Genomic DNA, 27,712 nt, shown 5'->3' on the forward strand with positions numbered 1-27,712 from the left:
TCACCAAAGGAACAGTTGCGTTTATTCTGTTACTCAACAGCTATTACACAGATGAAGTCATAATAGCCAATAAGACCACACGAAATTATAACACTTGAGAATAAATCATCTTCTCTGAATTTAACCCCAAATTAATATTCTTTGAATAGTCTCTTCCCAACTTCTTCGCTGCAGTAGAACAGTTTGTCACTGCAGTACAATATTTATGGCATTTAATCTAGTTATTACTCTGGAAACAATGGTGCATTTTACTCATTTAACAGCAGGAACCTGCCATCTGGCACACGAAGTATTGATGTAGAAACCTTGCTGCCCCACAACTCATGTGCTTTTCATAGCTCTTCTTGAATGAATTTATGAACAATGTGTAAGATGTCTTAAAGTCAAAACAGTCTTGAAATGACCTCTTTTTTAAACAGGGAAAGTTAAAGTACTTAAACAGCACATAACACAGCCATTGATATTCATTGCTGACGTTTTGTTTAAACACAGTTCCTTGCACAGTAGGCTGGAAATTATGTCTTAATGCAGTCTAGTTTTTCACAATCATTTGATATCCTCTTTCCCAGACTAGCTGTTCTGTAGATGTTCACAACTGTAACATTCAGTTACTGTTAAAAGTATATGAGAAAACTCACTGAGTTTTCTAACGGGATTACAGACAACCACATGGCCAGTAAACGGTAATGATTTCAGCTGGGAGGTTTTGACTCTTAAGGAAAAAAAAAAAATCATGGCACCCTAACCAGAAATCAGAACCTCACCATATGCAGGCTAGGTGTATGTATACAGATATATTTTCACACGTGTCATGCACGGTATTTGTGTCTTCGTTCCCTTTCCTGTTTTTCCTCCTTTTGAAGTACGTTTTCCATTCCATTCATTTCCATACTCCTAGTCAGGACCCCAAAAAACCAAAGGATTAAATTAAAAGGAACAAATTCAGTTGAAATGAGAAATACTATTTTGCCAACATAAAACATCTCAACACATTAGAACAAGCCTTTACAATTGCAAGGCAGTTCTTTTACTTCTGGTAGGACATAAGCTACCAAGGCTGTACTTACAGCCTCTTAGGTTAAGTGCTTTGCTTTTCATTTCAAATGTGGAATCTAATCAGACAGTCATGTAACAAACATACCTGAAGCTCTAGGCAGTACAGATGTTCAACAACTTATGTTAAGATACGTACTCTGAAAATATGGGCAGTTGTTTTCTGATCCAGTCAAGCAGCTGTGCTAGTCCTTTTCATACCATCGTCCATATAGAGCAGCTGTCAGTAGGCCAGAAGATGTTCTATTTTTGCTTATGAAATAGTGGTTGTTTTTCCAGCCCATGTGATCAGCAAAGTCCAAGGTAATACCAGATGTCAGCAGTAAAGGAAAGATATAAGGGGTACTCATATTTCCCCATAGCTGGAAATCTATCAGAGCAGTGGCATCTGTAACCTCCTGTCCACAAGTGCTAAAGCTGAGACCACCACATTTTACTAATGCACAGGCCTGGACATAGTATGTGCCATGCACTGTATGGAGCCCATCAAAAACTCCCAAAGCATATAATTCATCGGTTAAAGCAGCTCTCCGATAACTTAAGTAACAACAAAGAGTATTGGCACAAACCTGGAGCTCTCCTTTTTCCCCCCATACAGGAACGAAAGTAAAGTTGTCATACATCATTTCTGCATAAAATAGGGGAGGTAACTGTTCATTTCCTTTTTCTGATACTCTGCCGGGGATCTCTTGTCCCTCCTTAAAGCAAACTTGATCGTCCATTGGGGCGCTTGTAAAAGTCTTGCATGAGCGATGTAAGTTCTCTCTGAATCTTTCATTACTCTCCAAATTGGTTTTGTAATCTGTGGTAATCACAGGAATTTCTGCTACTATGAGCTTGCCACCATAACTTTCCATGTTGTGGTAGATGAATGACTTGACTGGAGTGTATATGCCACTCCCTGTCATGCCCAAGGTAGGGTGGTGGATATTAGCTGCTAAAATATTGATGTTGAAAGCTGTTGCAAAAGCTTGTTGAAATTCTACAGCAGCCAGGAGCGGGAGCTGGTTCATCCAGGCAGTCGGATATACAACTTGTTTCAAATTGTATTGTCTGATGAGGTTCACTGCAGGCTCAAAAAAGAGTATATCAAAGCAAGTGAACATACCAAATTTGCCAGCAAAAGGGGTATCGAAGAGTTTATAGTCGGGCTCTGGAGGGGTATCAAAAGCATATTCAAAATACAGATTGTGTTTGCGATATGTGGCTACCAGCATACCATCATCATTGAATGCCACGTTGGTATTGAACTGGTATCTTCCATCCGATGGACAGTGAGGATCAGTGCGCTCACAGGGCTGCTTGGTTCCTAAGTTTGCCACAAGGAATATTTTGTTCTTCAGTGCCATGCAGCTTAGACGCTGAAGAACCTGGAGAACAGTATGGGGAAATGCAAGCACTTCAGAATATGGAGGGATAAGTTTTACTTAAGCAGCTATGACATATTTAATACTTTTCAAATTATTATTTTCAACTGGAAATGGAACACTTTTGACCTTATCTGTAAAATGTAAATGTACTGATGATTTTGCAATGTCAGCTATTGGAACCAGTAGTTTTCTAGACTGAAAAGTATTTCAGATACTAATTTCAAAATAGCTCTGAAAAAATTATCTGGGTTTTATTTCCTGAGAAGTAAATGATGTTTCCAACGATGTTAGTTTTCAGAACCTTCTGTCTGTTGCAGGAGCACCAATGGCTTTAAAACACCATAGGTCAACTGAAAGCTTTGACAAGGCATGATCTGTGTGTGCCTTTAGAACAGCAAACGTCTAATAATGCTCAATTTGCACCTGCAATGGCTTGTTCCTGCAAGTACATGTTTTTACTATAAATTAAAAAAAAGTTATTACTAGCTACAACTTAGAGAAGCAGAGATGTAAACAGATAGATTTTGCTTAGTTATAGAAAAGAAATACAAAAAGTTACAGACTACAGTATTACTGGGATGTTTTTTCCACGCCATAGAGAGCTGTACCAAAGACTGCCAGTACTGCAATCTCCAAATAGGATCTGAATGGCAAACTAAGTTTTTGCTTGCTTGGCCATTGGTAGTAAAGCTTCATAGGCCAAAGTAGGTGTGCTGATTTTGGCTGGGATAGAGTTAATTTTCTTCATAGCAGCTAGCATGGGGCTGTTTTGGATTTGTGCTGAAAACAGTGTTGATAACACAGGGATGTTTTCGTTACTGCTGAGCAGGGCTTACACAGAGTCAAGGCCTTTTCTGCTTCTCACCCCACCCCACCAGCGAGGAGGCTGGGGGTGCACGAGAAGTTGGGAGGGGACACGGCTGGGACAGCTGACCCCAACTGACCAAAGGGATATTCCATACCATATGACATCATGCTGAACATATAAAGCTGGGAGAAGAAGAAGGAAGGGAAGACGTTCGGGGTGATGGTGTTTGTTTTCCCAAGTAACCATCACGCGTCATGGAGCCCTGCTTTCCTGGAGAGGGCTGAACACCTGCCTGCCGATGGGAAGTGGTGAATGAATTCCTTGTTTCGCTTTGCTTGTGTGTGCGGCTTTTGCTTTCCCTATTAAACTGTCTTTATCTCAACCCACGAGTTCTCTCACTTTCACTGTTCTGATTCTCTCCCCTGTCCCACGGCGGGGTGGGGGAGTAAGCGAGCAGCTGTGTGCTGCTTAGTTGCTAGCTGGGGTTAAACCATGACAGTAGGTCACCATTTACAACTGCGATTAAAGTTTGCACACAAATTTTGCTTAGTAGGCACATGCATGATTACTTACTTTCATTATATTGACTACTGTAACCTTAATAGGATTAAATAGTTTGTATTACTAAGCATGGTTATTTTCATTTCGGGTTCAGCAGTGGATGAAAATACTACTTTTGTAACTTGCAGGTCACACCTTCTGTAATCACACTTGATCTGTGCTAAGCTGTGACTTCTATTACATTATAGCAGGTCAACTCCTGTTACTTGTGCTAATCACTTTACACACCATCACTGAGTCAGAATGTTTTGATGTAATTAAGTCATTAAAACTGAGTAACAAGAATGCATCAAAAGTGAAGATACTGCTATGTTGTTTTATATAAAGCAATGTTGTTCAAAATAAAATCCCACACTAGTAACAATGTATGTTATTAGAGAGTAATTACCATTTCATAGGTAATTTTATAGGTTGAGGAGGGGGAGATTAGAAATCCAGATGGCTCATAAACAAGCTAATCTTCTTGCATGTATGTATCTAAAACCCTCCTTTGCTAAGAATGAAACCAGCAAAAACTGAGAGTTCATGAAAACAGAATCTGGTACTACGAGCTGTTAAACTTCTTGCTTACTTCCCTAAGCAAAACTACTTGAGCTAGTTTCCCACTTGAAGCACAAACCTAGCATTCAGTTATTCCACCTCTCTGCAGAAATCACTCCTACATTTACCTCTGTGTCATTGAACAAATACGGCTCTCTGCATGGATTCCACTTCACAGAGTGTGAATGCAGAACGAAATCTAAGTAAGGATAAATGGAGCTTCTGGTGAAGTTGAAGCCATGGATTCCATCTTCAGGAAAAACAATGATCTGTGCTCCCTGTATGTAAAACAAAGGCATGTTCTGTAGGCAAAGCAAATCCAACCTAAATACGAAGGGGGAAAAAAGGGAATCTCATGGGTAAAAAGAGCTAAAGAAAGTTAAGGATAACCAAGTGTGTTTTGACATGAATGTAGTTTGAAAGTATCTTTTCTTTGACTTCATAGGTGTAAATATGTGTATAAAAAAGCTTATTTAACCTGACGCATACCTTTAGCTTTTAAAAATAACCTATTTGACATTATTTTACGGGCATGCAAATAAGAGCAGACTTCAACCAAATTCTTACCAAAAGTATTCTCCATTCATGAGTCAGGTTTGAGACTGATGTTAAAATTCGTCTTAGTTTTTTTTTCAGAATTATGCCATTTGCAGATGAACTCTGTCAAAGGTACTATATCTGTGTCAAAGGTACAGTAACTGTGTCAAAGGTACAGTAACTGTGTCAAAGGTGCAGCATCACTTAGTCCGGGCTATATACCTTGATTAGGTATGTAGGGTTGGATAGGGTACTGGAAGTTTTGTTTTCAGAAACAGCTTGACTGTGGAAGCAATGCAGATTCTGGTAGAAATGTAGCCATGCCGGAGCTAGCCTGGCTCTACCTGGAGTCCTAAAAATGTGGTGGATTCCTCTTAAATCACATCCAGCATCAGTCACTCAAATTCCTGTGACTGGTCAAAAGTCAGTTCAAATGTGTTATCTGTGCTATGGCTTTGGGATAATTTATGTGTCTTGGATGCAGTACTGCATAAAAATAGCTATTATGCTTCTGGACTGTGATACCCAGTCATCATTCTCAAAAAAAAAAAACCAAACCCAAACAACCACTTTTTCAAATTATATAAAAATTGTAATTCTTCTGTTCCAAAACAACAGATTTGTGAAACTTGCAAGTCAATTATTCTCTGTGTAGGGACAGTAATACCTGCTTCCTCTGACTAGAACCAGCTTTGGGTTTTCTTGGGGAGGGAAAGAAAGAAGGCTGTGCATAAGAGCAGCCAGAAATACCAGTCTCTCTCCTCTAATTATATTTAGACTGAAAACTGTTCCATGGAGGGTAGGAGAAAGGAATGGAAAACTTTACTTCCACAAAGTTGTTAATGGTGGAATATTCATTTCCGAAGCATTTAACTTCCTTAGATTTTAGAAACATTCAGGAATTTCCATTGAGAGCACTGGAATAAAATCAAACTGAAAGACAGCTGCCTGTAAGACAATCTTTCAATAAAAACATTCCATTTAAGAAAACAGAAAGGAGCTAGGTATTCAGACCAAAATAGAAAATTAATTTCCCTATGCTAAATAATTATAGGCGTGTATTTCCAAGCTTGGAATAACTCAAGTTAGGCGAGCTGCTAATTGGCCTGATTTTTTCCAGAGCTGCTGGCAGGTCAGAATGTCTGAAAAACCAGACCATACTTATGTATATAAATATGGCTTTAGTTGCCTGGGAACACAAATGTGAAAGATTATCCTCAAATAGCACTTACTCTATATATACATAGGACACACGCAACTGCTACTAAGCTGCAGCATACCTGTCTTGCAGCAGCCACTACTTGCTGTTCATAGATGTCTAGGTTTCTGCCCATGAGTTCCAGCGCAGACTGTCGATCAACCAGGGCTGTTGGGTTAGGGCTCAGTATGGACTCGTGTTCATACACGGCAGCAACATAATGCCCCTCCCTCTTAACTCTTCCTGAAACAACTTGACAGCAAAAAAAGCAGACGGACAGCTTCCAGCACAGATCCACCATGGTGTATGCCATAAATCTAGAGCGAAAAAAACAGGTGGGGTGGGTAGAGCTTGAGTGCCAGGAATTTAAATTTACGATTAAATATGGACTGTAACTGAGACTCTTGACAGTGTTTGAACTGAGTGTGTTGTTTTCAAATTCCTGAACGACCACGTGCATATTGTTTCTAAACCTTAAATCTATGTCGGTGCTTTAAATAACTGTGTCCTGTTTAAAAGCATTTTAGCTTCATATATAGTTCTACTGATCTCCTTGCTTTGCGCCCCTTTCCAATTAACTTTATCATTCATTTATAGATCTTTTGCACCATATATCAAAACATCTTCGGGAAAAGTTAAAAGCAGCTTGCAAATTTGCAGTTTCTCCCCCATTTAGTGATGGGGGATGCGTTTAAAAGTAGCATTTCCTAAAGTTACTTGGACACAATATTTAATAGTCAAGTAGTGATATAACTTATTTTATCATTACTGAAACAGAGAATCATAGAATCATAGAATCATAGAACCATACAGGTTGGAAAAGACCTCTAAGATCATCGTGTCCAACCGTCAACCCAACACCACCATGCCCTCTACACCATGTCCCTAAGGGCCTCATCTACATGTCTTTTAAATACCTCCAGGGATGGTGACTCCACCACTTCCCTGGGCAGCCTGTTCCAAGGCCTGACCACTCTTTCAGTAAACAAATTTCTCCTAATGTTCAATCTAAACCTCCCTTGGTGCAACTTGAGGCCATTTCCTCTCGTCCTATCGCTAGTTACTTGGCAGAAGAGACCAACATCCACCTCGCTACAACCTCCTTTCAGGTAGTTGTAGAGCGCGATGAGGTCTCCCCTCAGCCTCCTCTTCTCCAGGCTAAACAACCCCAGTTCCCTCAGCCGCTCCTCATAAGGCTTGTGCTCCAGGCCCTTCACCAGCTTCGTTGCCCTCCTCTGGACACGCTCCAGCACCTCCATGTCCTTCTTGTAGTGAGGGGCCCAAAACTGAACACAGGATTCGAGGTGCGGCCTCACCAGTGCCGAGTACAGGGGCACGATCACCTCCCTGCTCCTGCTGGCCACACTATTTCTGATACAGGCCAGGATGCCGTTGGCCTTCTTGGCCACCTGAGCACACTGCCGGCTCATGTTCAGCCGGCTGTCAACCAGCACCCCCAGGTCCTTTTCCTCTGGGCAGCTTTCCAGCCCCTCTTCCCCAAGCCTGTAGCGTTGCCTGGGGTTGTTGTGGCCGAAGTGCAGGACCCGGCACTTGGCCTTGTTGAACCTCATACAGTTGGCCTCAGCCCATGGATCCAGCCTGTCCAGGTCCCTCTGCAGAGCCTTCCTACCCTCCAGCAGATCAACACTCCCGCCCAACTTGGTGTCGTCTGCAAACTTACTGAGGGAGCACTCGATCCCCTCGTCCAGATCGTTGTTAAAGATATTGAACAGGACCGGCCCCAGCACTGAGCCCTGGGGAACACCGCTCGTGACCGGCCGCCAACTGGATTTAACTCCGTTGACCACAACTCTCTGGGCTCGGCCGTCCAGCCAGAATTGCCAAAAGAATTACACCAGACACTACTTTTGCATTTATCTATCTTTCTATCATGAAAATGCCTCTTCTGATGGATTATGGATTCACTCTATTCCATCTCCATATATGTAATAAATAGACTAATTTGTCTCATACAGTGCAGCCTTTTTCAGCATTTATAAAAATGTTGAGTGCAATTCAGATCTGCATTCCTCCTATAAAATGCAGATAGGTAAGATTAAAAATGCTTTCATACTAATAACAATAAAGCAAAAATCCATACAAAATGTAGAAAATTTGTATTACTGAGCTTTTCTTAGAAAGAAATGAATAATTAGTGAGACCAGAAGGCTGGGGCACTCTCTCCAACATGAGCTCCCCATGTAGCCTTTCTGACGTCCCAAGTTGGGAAAATACTTACGTATACAGGACAAGGACTGACTGACACAGTCAATGGCTGTGCAATGCTCAAGAAATACTGTAGAAATGCCATGTAATTCTCACAATATGAGAATGCTGTATTTGTCACCACAGTGTTAGCACTATCATTAAGGAATTAAATCCTGAATATCAGTGAAGTTGAAAGAGCACGCAGGAGAGATGCACTGATGCTATATATTGATAGCCCACAGTCTTCAAGTTCAGTTACTGACTTTTTAATTGTATCTGCTCTTTGGTAATTCTTATCCAAGAAGAAAAATGTTCCAAAACACTCTTAGTGCTTTTCAATCTTTGTGATCCACGACTCCTTGAATTTTTCCAAAGCAAATACAGACTCTGAAAGACACATGCATGAAGAGCCGTCTCTAGTTCCCTCTAGGAGTTCAGCAGGAAAAAGGGATAAATTTTAAACTAATCCCATTTTTATTTTTTTATTCATGTTATATTAAACATAGTTTTCTACCTAAAAAAGAAAGTCTATGGCAAGTTAACTTAAAATATCTCTTTTCTTAAATTCCAGAATGAAAAGCAGCAAATAAGTAATCTTCAATACTGGTTTTTTGTCTAATCACCAACTGGTTTAGTATCTAACAATGAACAAATTGAAGCGTGAGGAAAGCTAATCAGAAAGCACTTAGTAAGTAATACCTTAGTTTAGGCCACTTGTTTGCTTTCATGAGCTCTATGCGCTATTTGCAACACTGGTTTGATAGCAACACAATCCCATGTAAGACAGGAAAATAACGACCTTAGCGCCTATGGTAGGAAGAAGACTTGTTTGCTCAACCAAAAACTTTTAATATACAGTAACACTTGTAAGGGTCCGGGAATAACTTAGCTATTAGATGCTGCTAAGCTCAACTACATATTCATATTTTCTTGAGGCTTAATTTGCCAATGTGTCCGTATATACATGCCTTCAACTGTAAATTTAAGTTACCTAAAGCACAATAAAAACAGAATAAAGCCTTGGCATGTCTGTAAACAGTTGTATTACAGATACTCCATTTATAGAAACAGTTTTGAGAAGTGATGTACAATAAGCTACCCTTGCTATTCTGCATCTTGAGGAAAACACTCGGTACTTATGGGTGGCGTGATTTGGCAATGTGTATCAAGAACAGAGGATCCTACTTTGTCCAATGCAGCTCAGCTTTGCAAATGAAATACCAAGGTACATGTGAAGATATAAAGCAGTAGCAGGGGAAGGGAGAGGAGAGGTGGGAAGCCTCTCACAGTTAAGGAAGCCACTGAAAATAAACACACGGTATTAGCACTTCACTGACAAAACTCTCTCTTCTATTTCTGTCATCCCTTCAGTGCCAAAACGCCTGTTTAGGACAGGAATGGGTTCTAGTCAGCCGTTCCTCAACAAAGTTGTCAACTAAGATGTAATTAGAATTTATCATTACCAGTGATGGAAAAAGTTGGGACAGTTTCAGATCACAGGATGGAATTGCTATGCATTAGAAAAATAGCCTTTTTGCTTTCTAAGCCAAACACACTAACATAAAAAATTAATAGGTAAGGGGCTTCTACAGAATGTTGTATTTTACAGACATGCTTGGAGAACTCTCATTTTTCTGCCACAGTTTATTTTCTGGTGGTCAGAAACACTCAAAGTACTAACCTGAATCCCTTCCTCGTTTAGATGCACAAGAGGTTTAGCACTGAACATCCAACTACACAATCCCACCTGGCTGAACCTAGGCCAACTAAAATAATTCAATAACGAAAATAATTCCTCTGTGTCCTTACCCTTGGTTGTGATTACTGTTAGTCCTACAGACAATGGCTGAGCACTTACGTGAGTGCTCCCTAATGCTCTTCCCCTATTTGACAGCTTAAACAACAGAACCCTGCTATCTAATGGATTGCTTCTAACAAGGGGAGCTGTGACAAGCTCCAAGGCTGGGCTTGGGGACAGTAACCTTTCCAGCCAAAATAAGGATACCATCAGGGTTTACTCAGCCCTTAGTCTGTGAGACTCCAACTAAGTCTCAGACACATTCTGTTTCTTTTTCCCTAACAGAAAGCGCTACGCTATCTAATAAATCCTTTCCCTGAAGAGAAATTAATTTGTTTAGAGTCTACAGAGCTGTCACCTCACCTGAGCCACGACTTTAGAAGACATTTTCATGAACTGAAATACTTCATAATTTAATCTCTTTTTCTGTCCCTTTCCTGTGATTTATGTGGTCTTTTGCCTGGCAGATACGCTTCAGTAGGATCATCTCATCCAAATATAAGTATTTCATAGCAGTATTACTGTCATGCAGTCACAGTATTCTAGTTATAGTTCTATACAAAAGGTAAAAAGACTGGTGTTTAAGTTTGGATGCCGATTCAGACAAGTTTTTCCCCCAGTCACAGCGCAGACCATTTTCCTATTCCGTTTTTCAGAACCATCTAATCTCAGTACCTTGTGAATTGAAGCATCCAGTCACTCATTTTTCAACAACTTCGGAAACTTAGAAGTTTGTCAGCTCGCACTCATACATAGATGGATACACAGAGAAAGGCAATACGCACCCTGCTTCTTAGCACTTTTATACTCAGAAGAATCCACCAGACTGCAAAAAAACCAGAAGTAGCACAGCACTAGTCTGGGTCCTCTTAAGTGATTAATAGCAAATGCCTGTTAAGCTATAGTAACATAAACGGTAATACTTACTAGGCAAAATATTACATTTGCTATGAAAAAATAATTAGAAGTCCCTTTTACGTTGAGTGATATCCATGAATTGTGATGTTGCTGCCATTCTAATATACAGAATATATAACACAACAGCCCCTACATACATGTAAATATATAGTGAAATTCAAGTTTTTTCCACTGATCCCGTCTACTGCTTTCATATGCTGCACTATATTTTAATACAGTATTTTACTATACAGGTTTTTATGAAGGTTTTTTTAGCAATGCAATCATAGCTTAATGTAAACTGGCATCTTGCATTTCCATTTCTGAAAAATGTTTAGTCTGTGTGCAATGCATTGTGTATGCATTGAATGCTCCGGTTTCCTGGCTTTTATCCAGAGGTGCAACCTATTTTTAAAAAATGCTGCCCATTCTAATACAATGTTTCACAAGTTTTATACATTTCACAGCATTCCTGAAATATACTTTGACTTACTGACAGAGTGAGGATGAATTGAATGCCACCGTTCTTAGTGGTTCAGCTCGAACAATTCAACATGGTAGCACAACGGGCAAGGCGGAGAGCAGGGCAGAACATACTGTCAACTGTGTCACTTCTCAGACACGCACAAGCTCAGTGTGGCCACGATGGGCAGAGCCAGGTAAAATGGCGTGCACCATCCTTCGGTGAGGACTTTGGAGAAGCGTCTCACACTACGCTCCCGCTCCTCCTCATGAATGCTGGCGTCGGGTATCTTCATTTAAAACTACCCTGTACTTTGCCCCGCTCTGCGTTAGCAATCTCTGACCAACTCCGCAAAGCGGGAGGGTTACACTGCGGGGCGGCCGCCCTAATTACAAACGCGGTTCGCCCTGCAGCTCCCACGGGCCTTCAAGGTCGAACTGCCACACGGCAAGCGCGGCTTTACGGGAGCCTGGGCCGGGCGGTGAACCTGACCACCGGCTCCCACCTCCCCCGGTTTGAGGCCGATCGCTCGGCGAGGCGGGGGCCGCTGCCCGCCCTCCCCCGCCCCAAACGCTGAGAGCCGGGCTCGGCGCGCGCCGCCGGCTCTTAACGGCCGCCCCCCGCGCGCCGCTGCGACGCGACACGGCACGGCAGGCCGCCCCCGCCCCCTGGCGGCGGCTCCGCGCTCGGCACCGCCACGGGCCTACGGCTGCGTGGGGGCTGGGGGAGGGCAGCCACCTCCCGGCCTCCAATTGAGTGCCCGCTCTAGCCAATAGGAGGCTTCCCCAGCCGTCGCCCTAGTCCCCACGCCGCCTGCCAACGGGGTCAGAGGTAGACATCCGCGGCCCTCGGGCCCGCCCCCTCCGCTGTCTCATTGGTGGGTGGCGTGCCAGTCAAGGGCACCCGACCTTCGGCCGGGGGTCCTCTTCCGTCCTCTCCCACCGTGGGCGACTTCGGCCTGGGCCGGGGCCGCGCGGAGCCGGAATGGCCTCCGGGAGCAGTGCGGAGGGGGAGGCTGTCAGCGGTGCCCAGCTCATCGCTGCGTCCCTCAAGGCTCAAGTAAGAGCGCGGGGGCGGGGGGACCGGCGAGAGCTTCCCTACGGCGAGCGGGCGGGAACAGTTCCCGCCGGCCTCGCGGCGCGGGGGGCGGCTGGGCTGGGCCGAGCCGGGCCAGGGGTGCTCCGCGGGGCTGGAGAGAAGCGAGTGTGCGCGGCTGGACTCACCCTGGGCGTTGCTGCCGTTCTCCTGGGGGCGGGCAAAGCGGGCGAGAAGGGGTTGCCTGCGGGAAGGGAGGAGGTGCCGCCGCAGCAGCCCCGTGAGCGGGCCCCGCCCGGCAGCAGGGCAGGGCCCGGCCCCGCAAGGTCCCAGTGCCGCCGTGGGCAGGCGTGAGGTGGGGACCCCTGTGCGGCTTTCCCCAGTCCTTCACTTACTTCTTACGAGCTTGCACCTTCCCAAGCTCACCCGATACCTCCGTTACCATCAAGCGCTGCTGCCTTGGCAGCTCGGCCTTAACAATTATCAAAAGCCTGTGTTGTCTCTGAACTTGAAATGGTGTTGAACTGGTACTAGTCTTAACGAAAGACTTTCTGTTTGGGCTGTGGTAGACGAAAAGGTAGTTCAGTTGTAATAAAAATAAGCATAGTCTTTTCACCTATAAGTTTCTTGGGCATGGTACCATTCCAGTTGTTTCTTGGAGCCTTTTTTCTGTTAATTCTCTGTGAATGCGTAAGAACATGTAACAAGACAAGGAATTTTTAGAAGGGGCAAAGTTGACATACTGAGAAACAGGAAGATGATAGAGCAGAGACATCCCAAGTAAGAACTGGTCAGTTAAAAAAGCTAAGCATATGTTGACTGAGAAGCTGGGCTCCACAGTTGTGGAAGCACTGGATTTTGGAGGTCTACAAGCAATGGAACAACTACAGAGGACTGAGCTGCAAATGCCAGCAGCCATTGTGTATGTTCCCACAGTGGCCTGTGAACTTTTATGTGAATATATATTGTTATGATTCACTTTTAGACTGTATAGTTAGGATGACTGTTTCACATGTTTAATAATACATTATTAAAGCTATCTTCTGGAAGCAATTCTGATTTCTTCTAATATTTTTCTTTTTAGAGTATTGAATACATGTTTGGCATTGTTGGTATTCCAGTCACTGAAATCGCAATTGCAGCCCAAGCAGTTGGAATAAAGTATGTAGGAATGAGAAACGAACAAGCCGTAAGTATATATCTATAGTAGGACCAATTCTTTCTTTTAACTGTTTTACAACGAAATGAAATCTAATTTATCTTTTCTTACCAGGCAGAATGTGGTCTCTGAACTTTCCTTTAAAAAACCTGTAAAGAAGCAGTTACTGTCATTCTAGAATAAGGGAGAGCATTGGTAGATTGGGTGGGGTGTTTCTTTTTCCCCCATCCATTTTTAAGTGCTCCCTCCTTTTCTCATAAGGAAATTGCAACTTTTTTTCATTTTTAGATGCCTTTCTCCAATAAGGGAGAGAAGGTAGGATTGAAAATGGGCAGAAAAATAATTTGAACAAAGCATTCTACTGCAGAAAGAAAAAATGATCAATTTTGTCTCCTTCAAGTAATGTATTGTTGGATTTTATCTGCCACTTTTTGGGGAGGCTCATCCTCCCAGAGATTTTTTGTTTTTCTGTAGCTTTCTATAGACTTTCCAAGATAACTTCTCCCTTAAGTTTTTCTACCGTCATTTTCTTTTGCTGATGTCCTCTCTTCCAAATTAGGACAACATTATCATTCTCTCTCTAATTGGTAGTATTTTAATTCCTTATTTAGAACTTTCTTAGCTACTTCTTTCCTTTTTGTTTAAAAGGATGTTTTATTTTGGAGTTATTACCTACAGGCCTAAAAAGGTAGATTTTTCCTTGTCTCTGTTTTGTTCTTGCAGTGCCCAAAGAAGAAAGTTTTCCTGCTGATAGTCTCTGTTTTGTTCTTGCAGTGCCCAAAGAAGAAAGTTTTCCTGCTGATAAACTTGTCCTGACTATTTTCAATAATTGTACTATCTTTTTTTCCTTAACTGTGTTTTAAAAGCACACTAAACAGCAAACCATAGAAAGTTATAATGCTTCTGAATGCTCAAAATCAAGCACGAACATACACTTAGACAGTCTTAATTGTATATATTTCAGCTTCATTGTCTAGGTATCAGAGATTAGACTCAAGATCATTAGCGTTTTGATGTTATGCCACTAGTTTTCGATTTTTTTGGTTTTCCCCAGTAGTAACTCTTTAAGCATTAAGTAGTTTCTTAGGTGGTCTGAGGTTGAATATAATAACCTCAGGTTTATACCTCATTTTCAAGGATTACTACACAAGCTGACTCTATATTGGACTGCTAGCAAATGGACCATCAGCTTTCCATACTCAAAGTTGCTCTACTACATTTGTCAATTTTTCATAGCTGATGCCAACAAATAAATAAATTGTTTGATTATTATCTTATCAGGAGATTTTTCTTGTGTTTTAACTTGTTTATGGATCCTGTCTCTCTATGAACACTATTAATTAGAATTTTACCACTTTAACAGGGAACTCCTTTTAATATTCTGGACCTGCACAGTATTCAGGTGCCTGTATTTTGCAGCAGTGTTCTTCTGTTTTCCACCATATAGTTTATAGCCTTCGTGGATTGTCCCGGGTGTCAATAAATATTATAATAGTAGTTCTCCTAAATCAGGTGGTCACGAACTGTATGTTTTTGCTGTCTAATCCTTACATCCTTATATTGGAATGTGAGAACTTACAGAGGAATGCATGTCTCTATGAAAATCTGTAACATGCGAGAGAGGCACACATACAAATACGTTTAAAAGGTATATTTGATTCCTTTGAAGGACTGCGAATTCAATACAGTCTTTATATTCCTGTAGGCCGTTTAGCAAGTATTCTAGTTTTAGCTTTGGTTATTAACATGATTAAAATTAATTTCCTCATGTGTCTGTAATTAACAGAGAAGATTGCTTTGCACTGCCAAATGAGATGCTGTCCTATTTTTCACTCTTTAACTAGACTCTCTTCTGTTAGAGTGAAGAAAACAAGAAACATTCTGCTGTGTAAATGGTGAGATACTTCTGCTTAGGGGAATAACAATAACATGAAAACTTGTTTTAACATCAAAATGTCAGGGTTTCTCTTCTTTGGGGAGTGGAAAAGGATGAACAAAGATATATCTTGTAGTGGGTTTTGTTTTGGTTTTTGTCCTCGATGAGTAATTGCTTGGCAGAGGAGAGGGTAAAAGGCTATACATAGTATATTCAAGATACACTTAATATTTACACGTCATGGTTTTAATTGTCTAAGTTTATTAGTTGTGTGGTCTGCCTGTGGAGGATGTGTATACAGCTGCTTCCTTTATTGATGAAGGCAGCCGTACATGATCTGAGATAGCAAAAGCCCATAAAACTGCAGAAAAACTGTTTGACTAGAAAGACCAGGTTAAAGCATGAAGTTAAGAGCTAGGTAGTACTACCAATATCCATTAGCTAATCTCTCTGCGGCCTGTAACATGGCAGAAGTTTGCTAGAAGCAGTTTAACCCATGTCCGATATGCCCCCTGAACACTGAGTAGTTGTGTTGCAACTCGATAGGGGCATGCTGCGTTTTGTGTATCTGTCCCTGGGTAACTGGAGATTGCTGTGATTGTTTAGAAGACTGATAACCCAGGTCAGTTTTAAACTTCCCAAAACCCCTTTTACTAGATTGTTATTCATTAACAACTCACATTGCTAATATTTAGTTCTTAATCTTTAATAATAATTATCACTACATATTCAAAGCAATCTCTTCTTGATAATCGTATCCTAAGTTAGTCATGAGTATATAATATGCTGGAGCTAGTACAGCGTAGTTAGCATGGATGGTGCTAGCTGTCAAGGCAATCGGACTCGAGAACCCTTCAATAAGGGCACCTGGAACCAAAGCGGACATCTTTTTTCTCCACCTCTTGAATTCAAGATCTCTTTATAAGACATTTTGGTCTCTGAACAGATCTTACCCCTTAGCCTCTGTGCCAATGCTGGATGGGTGTTACTTTCCCAGGCCAAGACAGGTGCCTTATCCTGCTGCACAGCTGTTGGTTGTTTTTTGTTCTGGGGTTTTTTTTTTCCTCCCTTGCTTAGCCGTTGCTGCTTTTCCTAAAGCAAAAGGAGTGCCTTCCCAGATCTCAAAGTTGCACTTCTTGCAATAATTGGCCATCAGCAAGTTGCTTCTTATTTTGGCGTTGCAGCTTTAAACCTGTGTCCATATTTTCAAGGCCCCGCACTTAAGTTGTATGTCATAACAAAAGACATCACGTACCAAGCTCAGGTTCATACAGCAAGTTCTCGTAATGTTGATCACAAGACCTAATTTAGCATTAGGTACAATTAACGTAGGCCTGTTCCTAGGCATGGCAGTACTATTTTAACTGGGCCACTGGGTACAAAAATGCTTAACCGTTGTTTACTAGCTATGTTGTATTAGTTTGCTTATGTTTGAGTTGAAAACAGACTAATTTAATTAAACCCTGCTTAGTATGCTTCTACTTGTATGGGAGCAACAGGCCTCTGCTTTGAGTACAGTTCAAACCCAGCACTTACAGGTCGTTGCAAACTTTGAGTTCAGTGCCTGCATCTGGACCTCCTACATTCTTCCTAATGTTGATTGTGGGTTTGGTGATCAATGGCGTTTTATATGCCTACGTCCTTCTTGCCTGTCTGAGGAAAATAAGGATCTGGTTTCAGCTGATGAACTGTGTTGTGGTGGGCGTGCAAGGTTCATAAGTAAAATGGGTTTTTGTTCTTACTGTTCACACAAAAAAAATCTTTTAAGGATACCTTCAAAATTATTTACAATCTCCTCTTCTCTAGATACAGATAGATTTAGTCATGTTGCTTCCTTGCAGAATGAAGCAGTAAAAGTTTTAATGGCAATGACTGTACATGAACCCAAATTCTATGTGCTGCTTTATTTTGCCACTCAGTTCTAAAAAATGATTGCCATGGAAACTAAACACCATACTTTGAGCTCCATTAAGAAGATTTTTAGTAATGCCTACTCCAAATATTTCTAAACTTTTGCACACAGATATGGCATCAAATTGTTATCTAATTCTTGAATATTAGCAACATTTTTCTTCTCCATGTCAGAGACTTACGGAAAGTAGAAAGAGATTTTTCTTGTCAATGTACTTTTTTGTCAACAATTCCCTATCCTAATGCTTCAAAGAAAATAAGGGCTACTTATTCCTCTGCTAAGCCCCACGTTTTTCTCAAACAGTTGGTCTGTATCTGTAGGAGCATGAGGTTATTAAAGACAGTTTCTCCTTCTGTGTAAAAGCTTATATTAAGTCTGTGTTTTCACTCATTTAAGCTGAGATTGCTAACATGCTATGTTACCTAGAATTATTCATAAGTTAGAGGAAAATGTATGGTAGCTTTGTGAACTTTTAGAAGGAGCTTTTGTGTTACTTATTCTTACCGCAATAGCACTGAAATAAAACTAAAAACCAAAATCCGAACTGTATTTCAAAATGAAAGAGGCAGGCTATAAGGCCAGGAGCTTACTTTGGGGGGGGGGGGTGGGGGAAATATTTGCAGAATGACTTTTTTCCATTAAGTGTTAGAACTTGCTGAATTCAAGACAAAAGCATGAGAATATGAGGGAGGGAGTTGGCAGTGTCACATGTGTGAATCCTTTGGAGTTCTCCGGTCACCCGTAATCTTCTGTTTCTACTTGATCACATATTGTCTTGTTACCAGGTGAACTTTATATCTGAATGTTTAATATTACTACAGGAATAGCATAAAAACATACTCGGTAATAATACTGCTGCTAAGCTACGTTAACACATGTTGTACGCATTACTTTTGTGAAAATTATTCAAAATGCAATTTTTCTCTAAAATGTCAAAGTAGCTAAAGGTAAGTGTGATAACCAGAAATGGAGTGAGAAGTACTTCAGCAGCTGAACTTGTAAAAGACAATCCCTAATCTTCCAATGAATCTTTCCAGCGTGTGATTTCAACCTTTTGCTTAATTTCTGAAATATGATGAGTCATTCCAGTGATGGCTGGATTTCTGTTTGTTGCCTTTCTCTTGTAAATCCCTCTTCCATGTTAGTCTAGAAGGCGGTAGAAGGCAGAAGTTTCTTATGCTGTTCTGTTCATTTTGCTTCCCTCGTTATGGGCGTTTCTTTTATGTTGTTGGTTTTTTGTTTTTTAAATCATAAATATTCCTAACGTAATATCCTGGAACAACAGAACCTTGAAATGTGGAGATGGGGTTTGAGATTTTTCACTTAAGGCTTCATGAACACACCTTATAATGGGGTGCTTCTACTTACATTTAAGCTCTAATGATCAGGGCAAAATCTGTACCTGCTTATTTTCAGTGTTTTTGTTGAAAGTTATGTACAAGATATCATGAAATGTATATATAATAATAACTGTATAATTAATTCCAATATTTTCAATAGGCCTGTTATGCTGCATCTGCTGTTGGATATTTGACTGGCAGGTACATTCCATATTTATTAATATTTATAATAATATAATATTAGCTGTATTAAACTCCACAGAAGCTAGGAATGTTTTTCTATTTCGGAGCAGGGTGTTTTTAGTGTGTGCAGATGTAGAGCAGTTAAAATGGAACATGAATTTTAAAATAACTGTGAATAATGGTTATCAATATTTCTATTGCTATGATTCAGGACAGGAACAAGGAGGTGCTTAGGCTCATATAATATTGTGCATCTTGTAACTTTATTCTTTCTCTTTTAATTTCTGAATAGTAGTTTAACAGTATTGATATGAGGGGCAGAAATCACGCCACCATTGTTTGTTGCAACTTGGTGGACCTGCTGTACCTTAATCTCATCATCTGGGCATATTATTCAACAAACACCGTATCAATACAGAGATTGATCATATGCCTTCCAGTCTCCCCTGTGCTTCTTCTGACACGAAATACTGGCTTTTCCTCTTTTCTACTGCATTTTGCTCTTAACGTTGTTGGGAAGCATTCTGTGGCTTGTGACTTGAGGTGTGCTTCTTGGGTATGCCATAGATCCTTTTCTTAAGTAAACATCTGGTGTTTGCTTGCTCACAATTGCAGACCCGATAATGCAGGTGATCATTCCTTATTCTCTCTGCAGGCATGACACTTGTGTTATACAGTTCTGTAGTTTTTCTTCCTTTGAATAATCCTCTGGAAGTAAGCTGATTTTTTTTTTGTGATATGTAAAGAGTCTGTAAAGCTACTAAAGAATGCTCAGTGGTTAAGAATTGTCATTTTTATCTCATCACCTGGAGTAACAAGTGCCTCTGCCTGAATTAAACTCTAATAAAATTTGTGTTGAATCAGGTGCACTTCTTCCTTTGTGAGCTTTCTCCATTGATATCTAGTGCTAAAGTGGAGATGAGAAAACTGCGAATATAAGTGGCATACCAAATTCCATATAAATGCTAGATAATGGAGTACAAGAAGTAAGGAGCTGCATAAGTAATGAGCCTGCATATGTTGCAGACCTCTGTGGGTGGCACGTAACAACTGTTCACTTGCTTTTTCGATTGGGTTGATACAGCTAAATGATTTCTGATTCCCATGTCTATCTTTAGTCCTTCATACAAACCCCTTGCCATTCATGCATTTTGATGACATGAGTAAAACTTTAATATTTTATATTTCAGCATCTCACTAATTTTTGTTGGCGATTTATTCGGTATTCTCTGTGCTCACTTTCCTTTTCTCTTTATCTCCTTTTTTTTGTTTGTTTGTTTTTGTTTTTCTCTAGACCAGGAGTATGTCTTGTAGTGTCCGGTCCAGGTTTTTTACATGCCCTTGGTGGGATGGCAAATGCAACCATGAACTGCTGGTAATTTAACTACATTTTCCCTTGAAAATTCTAATAATTGTCTGCTGTTATTTGTTGCAGATATTAATGTTGCAGTATTTAATATAGGACTTTTTCTTCTTTCTTGTGGGTAACGAGAAGGGAATCATTCATTTATCAACCTTAAAAGTAATTTAGTTCCATTTTTTGTATCCTCATGATAAAATTCTCCTTTTTGCCCTACTCCATTATGCATATATTGGAAAATCTATCAGTATACCTTGTATGGATTGTATGGATAAATTTGAAAATGAAGTCAATATTCAGCATGTAATGCTTTATTGATCATGGAGAGTCTTAGAGGTTTTTTCTAAATTTAAATCCACATTGCCTTTGAATTACTGTATTTCATATGTGAACAAATTGACAACTGTATTGTTAAAATCCATATTTGCTCCCCACGCAGACATTTAGAGCAGTAATTAAGTATTGAATTCAATGATGTACAGAGTGATAGCGTTTACTCCCACAAGCATTCACTGAGACATGGCAACTTGAGCTCGTCTGCCATGAAAGCTGTTCAGAAAGCTGTATGAGGTATTTTGTGTAGAAGCTCTAGTAGTACTACACGCACGTGATCTGCAGCATTAGATTAGCAGTGGCTGATGGACAAGGGAAGCTCGATAATGGGAACATTAACAAATCAAGTCTCTGACACTTTGAAAAAAGTGTTCAAATTCTTTTTTCAAAAAATGAGTTCTTGACTAAAGTTTTGCTGTCCCTATGTGACCTTAGATTAAAAAAAGATCATATGAAAACCTTGCTTTTGAACAGTCATGGATTTGGTTATAAGAAAGAAGCATTCATGGCACTTGCTTATGGATTTGCAGGAGACATTTCTGTTTTCTCACAAACTGAGGCTTGTCTGAGATTAGCTCTGTTTACCTGACTTGATCTTGCGTAAACCTGTACTCTTGGCAAAAGGTGAAGGGGTTGACTCACCTAGTTTGGCAGAATATTTGACAATATAGTAAAAAGACTGGTTTTCACTGACCAAACCACAGGGTTTGGCCAATGATTTTTTCATTGGTCACATCAGGCTTGCCTTTTGCCCTCCACGTGCCACAAGGAGAGAAGTAAGCATTCAGAAACCCTAAATTTAGCCTAATGAAACTAATTTTCCTTGTCTCCTTCATTAGGAGCCTCCGTTGAGTGTTTGAGAATCCCAAACATGCTTTCACATTTACTTTTAGCTGACATTACCATTGTAAGAAAGGATGCTATGCTTTGGAGAAGACAAATAGGGATTCTTCTGTTGAGTTAACTGATCAGCTTTCTGGCATGTTTCACTAGACAGCAGCATGAATACTGGGCAGGCACTACAGAGAAGGAGTGTTGCAAGGGAAGAGCAGGAGTAGCCCAAGCAAAGGAAAGGAGATGAAAATACAATACACGTTGAGGGGTTTGGTTATGCCAATCCAATACAGTCTTCTGCGAAAAGGGGCATAGGCCCACATCATCTCCACACCTTTCTCCTGGCCATGTGCTCCTATTGCTTGCCATCTTGACAGCTCTGGCACTTGTCTGCCCCAACAATCACATTCAGTTCATTATTATGGCAAAAAGCCAACCCAGCAAAACTAAGTAAATAATGTCATGTTAGATAAGTGACCTCAATCAGCTCACTCTGCAGTCAGGCAAGCATCGAGCACCTAGGCAAGGGAGGGAGTGGATTATGCAGCTGGGAGCAGAAGTCCCTTTCTGTGGCAACAAGGTGTTAAGTCTCCTGCTCTATACCATCCCCTGTGAGGAGGTGGCATGGCATGAGGAGACCAATTTGTAGGGCGAGGTTAGCCCTCATTGGTATCTCCCAGATGTCATGTGATTCCATGGCATTACCCCTGGCAGTATTAACGTGCTGCAATAGCTGAGCTTTGGCTTGTTTCTCACAGAAGTAAGAAATAGCTGAACTGGCCCTGCTGGTTCTGACTTTGAGTAACTCAGACTAAGTGATAGTCCTTAAAGCTCAGTCTGAGTTGTCATCCTTGGGTCTAGAGACCCGGTCTTGATTCCGCTCCGTTTCAGTCTCTTCCAGGTGAAAGAAACTTCTTCTGTATCAACAGGAAAAAAGTCAAGCAGTCTGATAGCTCAATTTGTTACCAGTTGTGCTTTTAGATTGCACTGCCTGAGCACCGATTGGCTGAGTAGAAGAGCCTTTGGTTTACCCTGGAAGCTTGTCACAGTGAGCTCTTGGTCATATAAATCTAGCCAACTAGGTAGCTAATGAGGCCTTGGTAAACTGCATTTCTGAGGGTAAAACCTTTAAATACTTCATGTTAAAAATTACCTGCGGTGCTGCCGCCTTCTCTCCTGCCTCATTCTGAGCAAAAGTTTTTGTATCTCAGTTTGGCTGTGAGAATAGACTCCAAAGAAGAGTTTGCAATAGTTTTAAGACTTCAGTGTACAGTAGCATGGTGAAATACCATGCTCTTTACCTGAGGTTGCAGTTGAAATTTTTTTTAGTTTACTAAAGTTGTTCTCCTGCAAGTACATAATGCTTGCTATTCTTATTAGTTTCATTGTAGTCAATGCTATTCCTGCCTCACTGTTGTTTTTGACTTAATTTAAAGTATGTGCAGTAATAAGCGCAGCTCTTAAAAATGTCTACAATATTGTGACAGTAGTACAGTATGATGATTTCATTGGGGGAAAAGCTTTCTGGTTACAACTATGTAAACTTTCAAAGCAGAACCAAATCTTTTCAAGGTATAGTTGTTGGAGTTGGCTTCCTTAAGAGTAGAGCATTCTCTTTGTTATATTTCAGTATTGGGAATTAGTAGTTATTTTGTTTATTGAAACATTTAAATAAATTTGAAAAAGATAAGTGAAAGGAACATAGGGTTTGTCATTGTGAAACAGACTGGTTATATATGGATAGTCATAATCATTTTGCTGAGGGGAGAGAATCAGCAGAATAAAATGTCTGGAGTATACACCAAATGGATTTTGCATAAGGATTTTTCATAGAGGTAAGATATAGCCTGAATTTCTCATCTCACTGTACCAAGGGATTAGAACTTAGATTTTTTGATTTGTGGCAGAGAAATGGCCTGGTTCTGAAAGATCTAGATATACATATCCCCAAATTTTATGGGTGATTAAATTTAGCATTATGCATTGAGCACACTGTAAATGTTTCAGTTTAACACCTTGTATAGATAAATGCAGTTGAAGGAAAGACAGTATCTGAAGAGAAATTGTTTAGGAGAAAAAGCCTAGAAAGCTATTGACCCAATAATTCAGTTTAGTGTGAATGAATGAGCAGATTAATAAGCCAGCTTTCTCTTAAGTCAGCATTTAGCATTTTACGGAGTTTGAATTTGACCTACAAACTGAATAAAACACCAGTTTTCATTCACAATAGGACAATAATTTATTGTATTTTGTGGAAATTATAATAAAAATGTGTTCCTGTGGAATGTATAACCCATATTGTAAACTAATGCTGCCTTTCGCCCATAGCCATGAACTAATTTAAGAACAAGACCACTTGTAAGCATGTTAAATTTTTGTTCATCTCTTTGGTCTTTGTTTTTTGGGTTTGGTTTTGTTTTGTTTTAGTAAAAACCGAATGAGGGGAGAAGTGCTGTCAGATACTCAGCTAATTTCTGCTGTGTTCCAAATTGTGTATGAAGAGATCTAATCTTTCTGAAAAGATTGTTTCCTGCTATTTCTTAGTTCTAGTCTTTGTGCACATTACAATGCCTCTTATGAACAAACATCTTAATACTTTTTAGATCAATCAATACTTTTTAGATTAGCTATTGTCGTTCCTCTCAAACCATCTTGTCACCCGTGTTATCAAACTTTAATGAAAATTGCTAGCAATATGACTTGGTTTTAGAATTTTTATGCTAGATGCAGATCGTTTAATACAGCCAGACTGTCCTAAAATTAGTGACCCAAAAGCGGCTAGGAAGTCTACCGGCTGACACACTGATATTTAGAATCCACTCCTGTATTGTGCTGGTCACTTTCTATTCCTGTTGAGATCTGTGGATGCTGAAGGTGCACAATATCCCAAGAGCAGTAGGGTTTGACCATCAGTAGAGTTTGCAGATGTGATTGCAATTGTAAAAAATACATCTATGCTTAAGGTTGGGGTTTTTTGATTTTTTTTTTTTTTTTAATATACTTTTCTAGGCCTCTGGTTGTTATTGGAGGCTCTTCTGACAGAAATCAGGAAACCATGGGAGCTTTCCAAGAATTCCCACAGGTACACAGACATACAACTTTGTACAAAAAGTTTTCAGTTAAATAATTGGTGTTGTTTCTTCATTAATATAAGAATAACAATCCCAAACACTAATATTTCCTAACACGTCTTACAATGCTGTTGATTTGCTCCATCTACTGGTTTAAGATTGACACTGTGTAAATACAGCAGATTATTTGTAATGTCTTTGTCCACAGTCATGTTAGAGTTCATGCTCTGTTTTAGGTTCTCAGCTGGTATAAACTGCTGTTGTCTGTCTGTTCTGAGATGGAAGACAGCAAAATAAACTTTCCAAGAAAAGAAGCACCACTTTGTGGAAAAAAATACCTAAGTGCTCAGTGGAATGAGTATGGCTTTGACAGTTTCCACCAGCTGAGGAACTGCATTTTTTTTATGTGGGAGTTTTCAACTTGTTGCTTTCCATTTGGCATTTTTTCTGTTTTATTCATGTTGAAATGAGATGGAAATGAGCAAATCACTTTGATAAATCAATATAATGGTTATATGCATTTATTCAGGTTGAAGCTGGTAGGCTGTACAACAAACTGTCTGTCCGCCCAAGCAGCCTAGAACTTATTCCTGCTGTTATTGAAAAGGTATGAAAAAATACTAAGTTAACAACAGAACGCAGAGTAACTGTCTCCTACTCTTATGAGCTTTGAGGGTTTATTTTTTGTATAGCTGTTACTGTAAATAGTTTGATCCTGCAGATGTTAGGTGATGTTTGATTGAGTAAATTAACCAGGGAGGTTTTTCCTATGAACTGTGCTATGGAACAGGTTAGAAATAGATTCTGGTCCAATCTGATACTTACTGATCCCTGCAGCGTTTTTTGTTAGCTTCAGTCACAGCTGGAAATTTTTATGAAAGAAATGCTTTTAGGGAGAGGTGCAATAACTAGAAATGTAATACTATGAACTTCAGCTGTTTTACCACTCTCATTATGCGAAAGAGATTTGGAGGGGGGGCGGTGGAGATGGTTGTGTTTGGTTGTTGTTTTGGTGGCGTTTTTTGAGAGTGAGAGAAACACATCCTTAGTCTCAATGCTTCAGAAAGGGTTACAAAAGTCTCTTGCTACTTCAGCCATGTCAGCCTAAATTCTGCATACAATGATACTGTTTCCAGAAGTGCAAATTCAGGAGAGCATCTACCTGTAATAGAAGAACTGGAATCAAAAGTAATACAAAATGGAGGCATTGGGTGTCTTGGTTTTTCTCTGTTTGTGCTACTTCAAATAGAATTCAGCACGAAAGTTTAATTTAGGATTTGCAAACACGACAGCTGATAATGCAGTTGTCTCATTGTAAATTAAACAAAGAATTTACAGTCTAATACTGTGCATCTGCTGAAAGGAGTCAGCTGGCATAGAGGGGAAGATGTAAATAGCTATCAAAACTTGAATTTATTGGTATAAATCAATCCCTGTGGTGGTCAATTCAGCAGTATGAAACAGCACGTTCCTTCTCTGCGTACAGAAGGGTTTTCTTGTTTTTTACACATAAAGATTTTTAAAATCCTTTCAAACAGTGGTGAAAACTGTGATTATCTGTTTTCTAGGCTGTAAGAACCAGCATATATGGTCGTCCAGGTTCCTGCTATATTGACATACCTGGGGATTTTGTGAATCTTCAGGTGAATAAGAGCTCTGTCAAGTGCGTAAAGCTTATATTCATTACTTTTCAAGTCACTGAATAAAAGAAATTTTAGCTTTAAGTTACTTTTGTATTTTCTTTTCTTAAAACAAGAAAAAGATAAACAAGAGCAAGAGATTAAATAATTTGCACAAGGTTGAAATGATACTGAAAATCCAGCCTCTAAATGTAACATTCCATCATAACATGTGGTATAGATTATAGTTTGTAATGAAATGTGTGGAAAAGGAATGAATTAATATGATGGTAGTACAATGATGTCACTTTGTAAATCTCTGGAACAGAACTACCTATAAGATTAAAGAAACATGCAAGAAAAACTTCAAAGCCTGTTTTAAAAAAATACATCCTGTTCTGATAAATGCTATGAGTAACATGTTGTGTAGCAACTGTGGTTTTATGCTAAACAATAGGTTTTATCTTTCAACATTTCTTGTTTTGAAGTTTTTGAAGAGCCTCTTTTGTTTTGCTTGACTTCCAGGTACGTTGAATGCTGCCTGCCACCTCCCGTCAGCACGGCTGAACACTCTGCTGTATGCAAAGCCGTGGCTATCATTGCTCATTCCAAGCAGCCTCTGCTAATCATTGGCAAAGGTAGAATGCTTTGATGTAGCTTTGAACTGTACAAGTTCTGGACAAGAACAATGACCAAAGGGCTTTCTTTTCCCCATAAGTGTTAGCCATCTCCTTTTCACTCTCTATTAAAACAAACAAACAATCAAGAAAAAAACCAAAATGAAAACCACAAACTTCTTCGAAATTTGATGTTAAAATCTGCTGTATTTTAGAATACTTTTATTCTGTTGTGTAACTGTTGTCTTTTTCATCTAGTTTAAGAGAAAAGTCAATTGATAAAATACAAGTTTATGTAGAAAAAAATTGGATAACCATTGTCTTAAGCCTAGAGCCAATACCAAGGGATCACTTCCAAAATTCCAAACAAATTCTGTTAGAATACAGAAGTGGTATTCTCTGTCTGATGCTCTGGCATATATAGCAAGAATCAGAATAACCAAAGGTCATTTTTCCATTTGGACTTACTGAAAGTGCCAGCCTACCTGTGTGGAGACATGAAGCAACACAGCAGGTGTTGCTGTTATTGCTGTTTTACAGACTTTCCGTTGTACTCTGCCAGTGTATTTCATTCCTGAAATAGACGTGTCCCTAAAGATGGAGAATAATTATTCTCTGTGCTGGTTCGCTTATTTTGTCCCTCCTTGTGGAATGTTAGTCACTGCAGTGGTGTTTCAGTTGAAGAGACAGGTCTGCTAGGAACAGAATTGAAGTAACCACCTTGTTTCACCCAGGCTGTTTTCCTGCAGACGTGGGTTCTACATTTAATCAGGGAGTGAAATGATTGAGATGACATGGATCTTATAATTGATTAGATAATGAAACAGTAGACAGAAGGTAGATCAGGAGAGGGTTTTTTTTTCCCCTTTCTGACTTGATACACATGAACAAAAGGGTGTTCTTTGAAAGTGAAAGGTAGAAAACTCAAAAATACATAGAT

The 27,712-nt window shown here is 40.0% G+C and overlaps 2 protein-coding genes across 9 annotated transcripts in view; one reads left to right on the forward strand and one right to left on the reverse strand.

Moving 5' to 3' along the window:
• On the reverse strand, positions 1–12,821 carry BTD (biotinidase). 2 transcript variants are annotated; one of them, XM_075143476.1, is made up of 5 exons: positions 12,657–12,730; positions 10,859–10,899; positions 6,150–6,384; positions 4,461–4,610; positions 1–2,423 (listed from the first exon to the last, which is right to left on the reverse strand). In XM_075143476.1, the coding sequence occupies exons 3-5, from the start codon at positions 6,378–6,380 to the stop codon at positions 1,239–1,241; spliced, it is 1,566 nt and encodes a 521-aa protein (XP_074999577.1). In that variant the 5' UTR covers positions 6,381–6,384; positions 10,859–10,899; positions 12,657–12,730; the 3' UTR covers positions 1–1,238. The 2 variants fall into 2 exon arrangements, with proteins under 2 accessions (XP_074999577.1, XP_074999578.1); XM_075143477.1 differs by lacking the exon at positions 10,859–10,899 and having other exon boundaries at positions 12,657–12,821.
• The window catches only part of HACL1 (2-hydroxyacyl-CoA lyase 1), a 25,843-nt gene continuing 10,338 nt past the window's right edge, over positions 12,208–27,712 (forward strand). Inside the window, exons 1-8 of one of the 7 annotated variants that reach the window (XM_075143469.1) lie at positions 12,208–12,492; positions 13,553–13,657; positions 18,916–18,956; positions 20,233–20,313; positions 24,475–24,547; positions 25,066–25,143; positions 26,105–26,199; positions 26,681–26,793. In XM_075143469.1, the coding sequence (XP_074999570.1) occupies positions 12,418–12,492; positions 13,553–13,657; positions 18,916–18,956; positions 20,233–20,313; positions 24,475–24,547; positions 25,066–25,143; positions 26,105–26,199; positions 26,681–26,793 (661 nt within the window). In that variant the 5' untranslated portion in view covers positions 12,208–12,417. The remainder of the gene's footprint in view (positions 12,493–13,552; positions 13,658–18,915; positions 18,957–20,232; positions 20,314–24,474; positions 24,548–25,065; positions 25,144–26,104; positions 26,200–26,680; positions 26,794–27,712) is intronic. The other 6 variants (XM_075143475.1, XM_075143474.1, XM_075143470.1 and 3 more) reach the window with 6 other exon arrangements.

This window comes from Calonectris borealis, chromosome 2 (assembly GCF_964195595.1).
Source record: "Calonectris borealis chromosome 2, bCalBor7.hap1.2, whole genome shotgun sequence".
In the NCBI taxonomy this organism is placed as follows: Eukaryota; Metazoa; Chordata; class Aves; order Procellariiformes; family Procellariidae; genus Calonectris; species Calonectris borealis.

Bases quoted from the DNA above. Each gene is read 5' to 3' on its own strand.
- BTD (XM_075143477.1), bottom strand. From the start codon at position 6,380: ATGGCATACACCATGGTGGATCTGTGCTGGAAGCTGTCCGTCTGCTTT. The intron at 4,611-6,149 runs GTATGCTGCAGC...TTTTACATACAG, and splicing joins TAGTGGCTGCTGCAAGACAG to GGAGCACAGATCATTGTTTT. The intron at 2,424-4,460 runs GTAAATGTAGGA...ACTGTTCTCCAG, and splicing joins ATTTGTTCAATGACACAGAG to GTTCTTCAGCGTCTAAGCTG.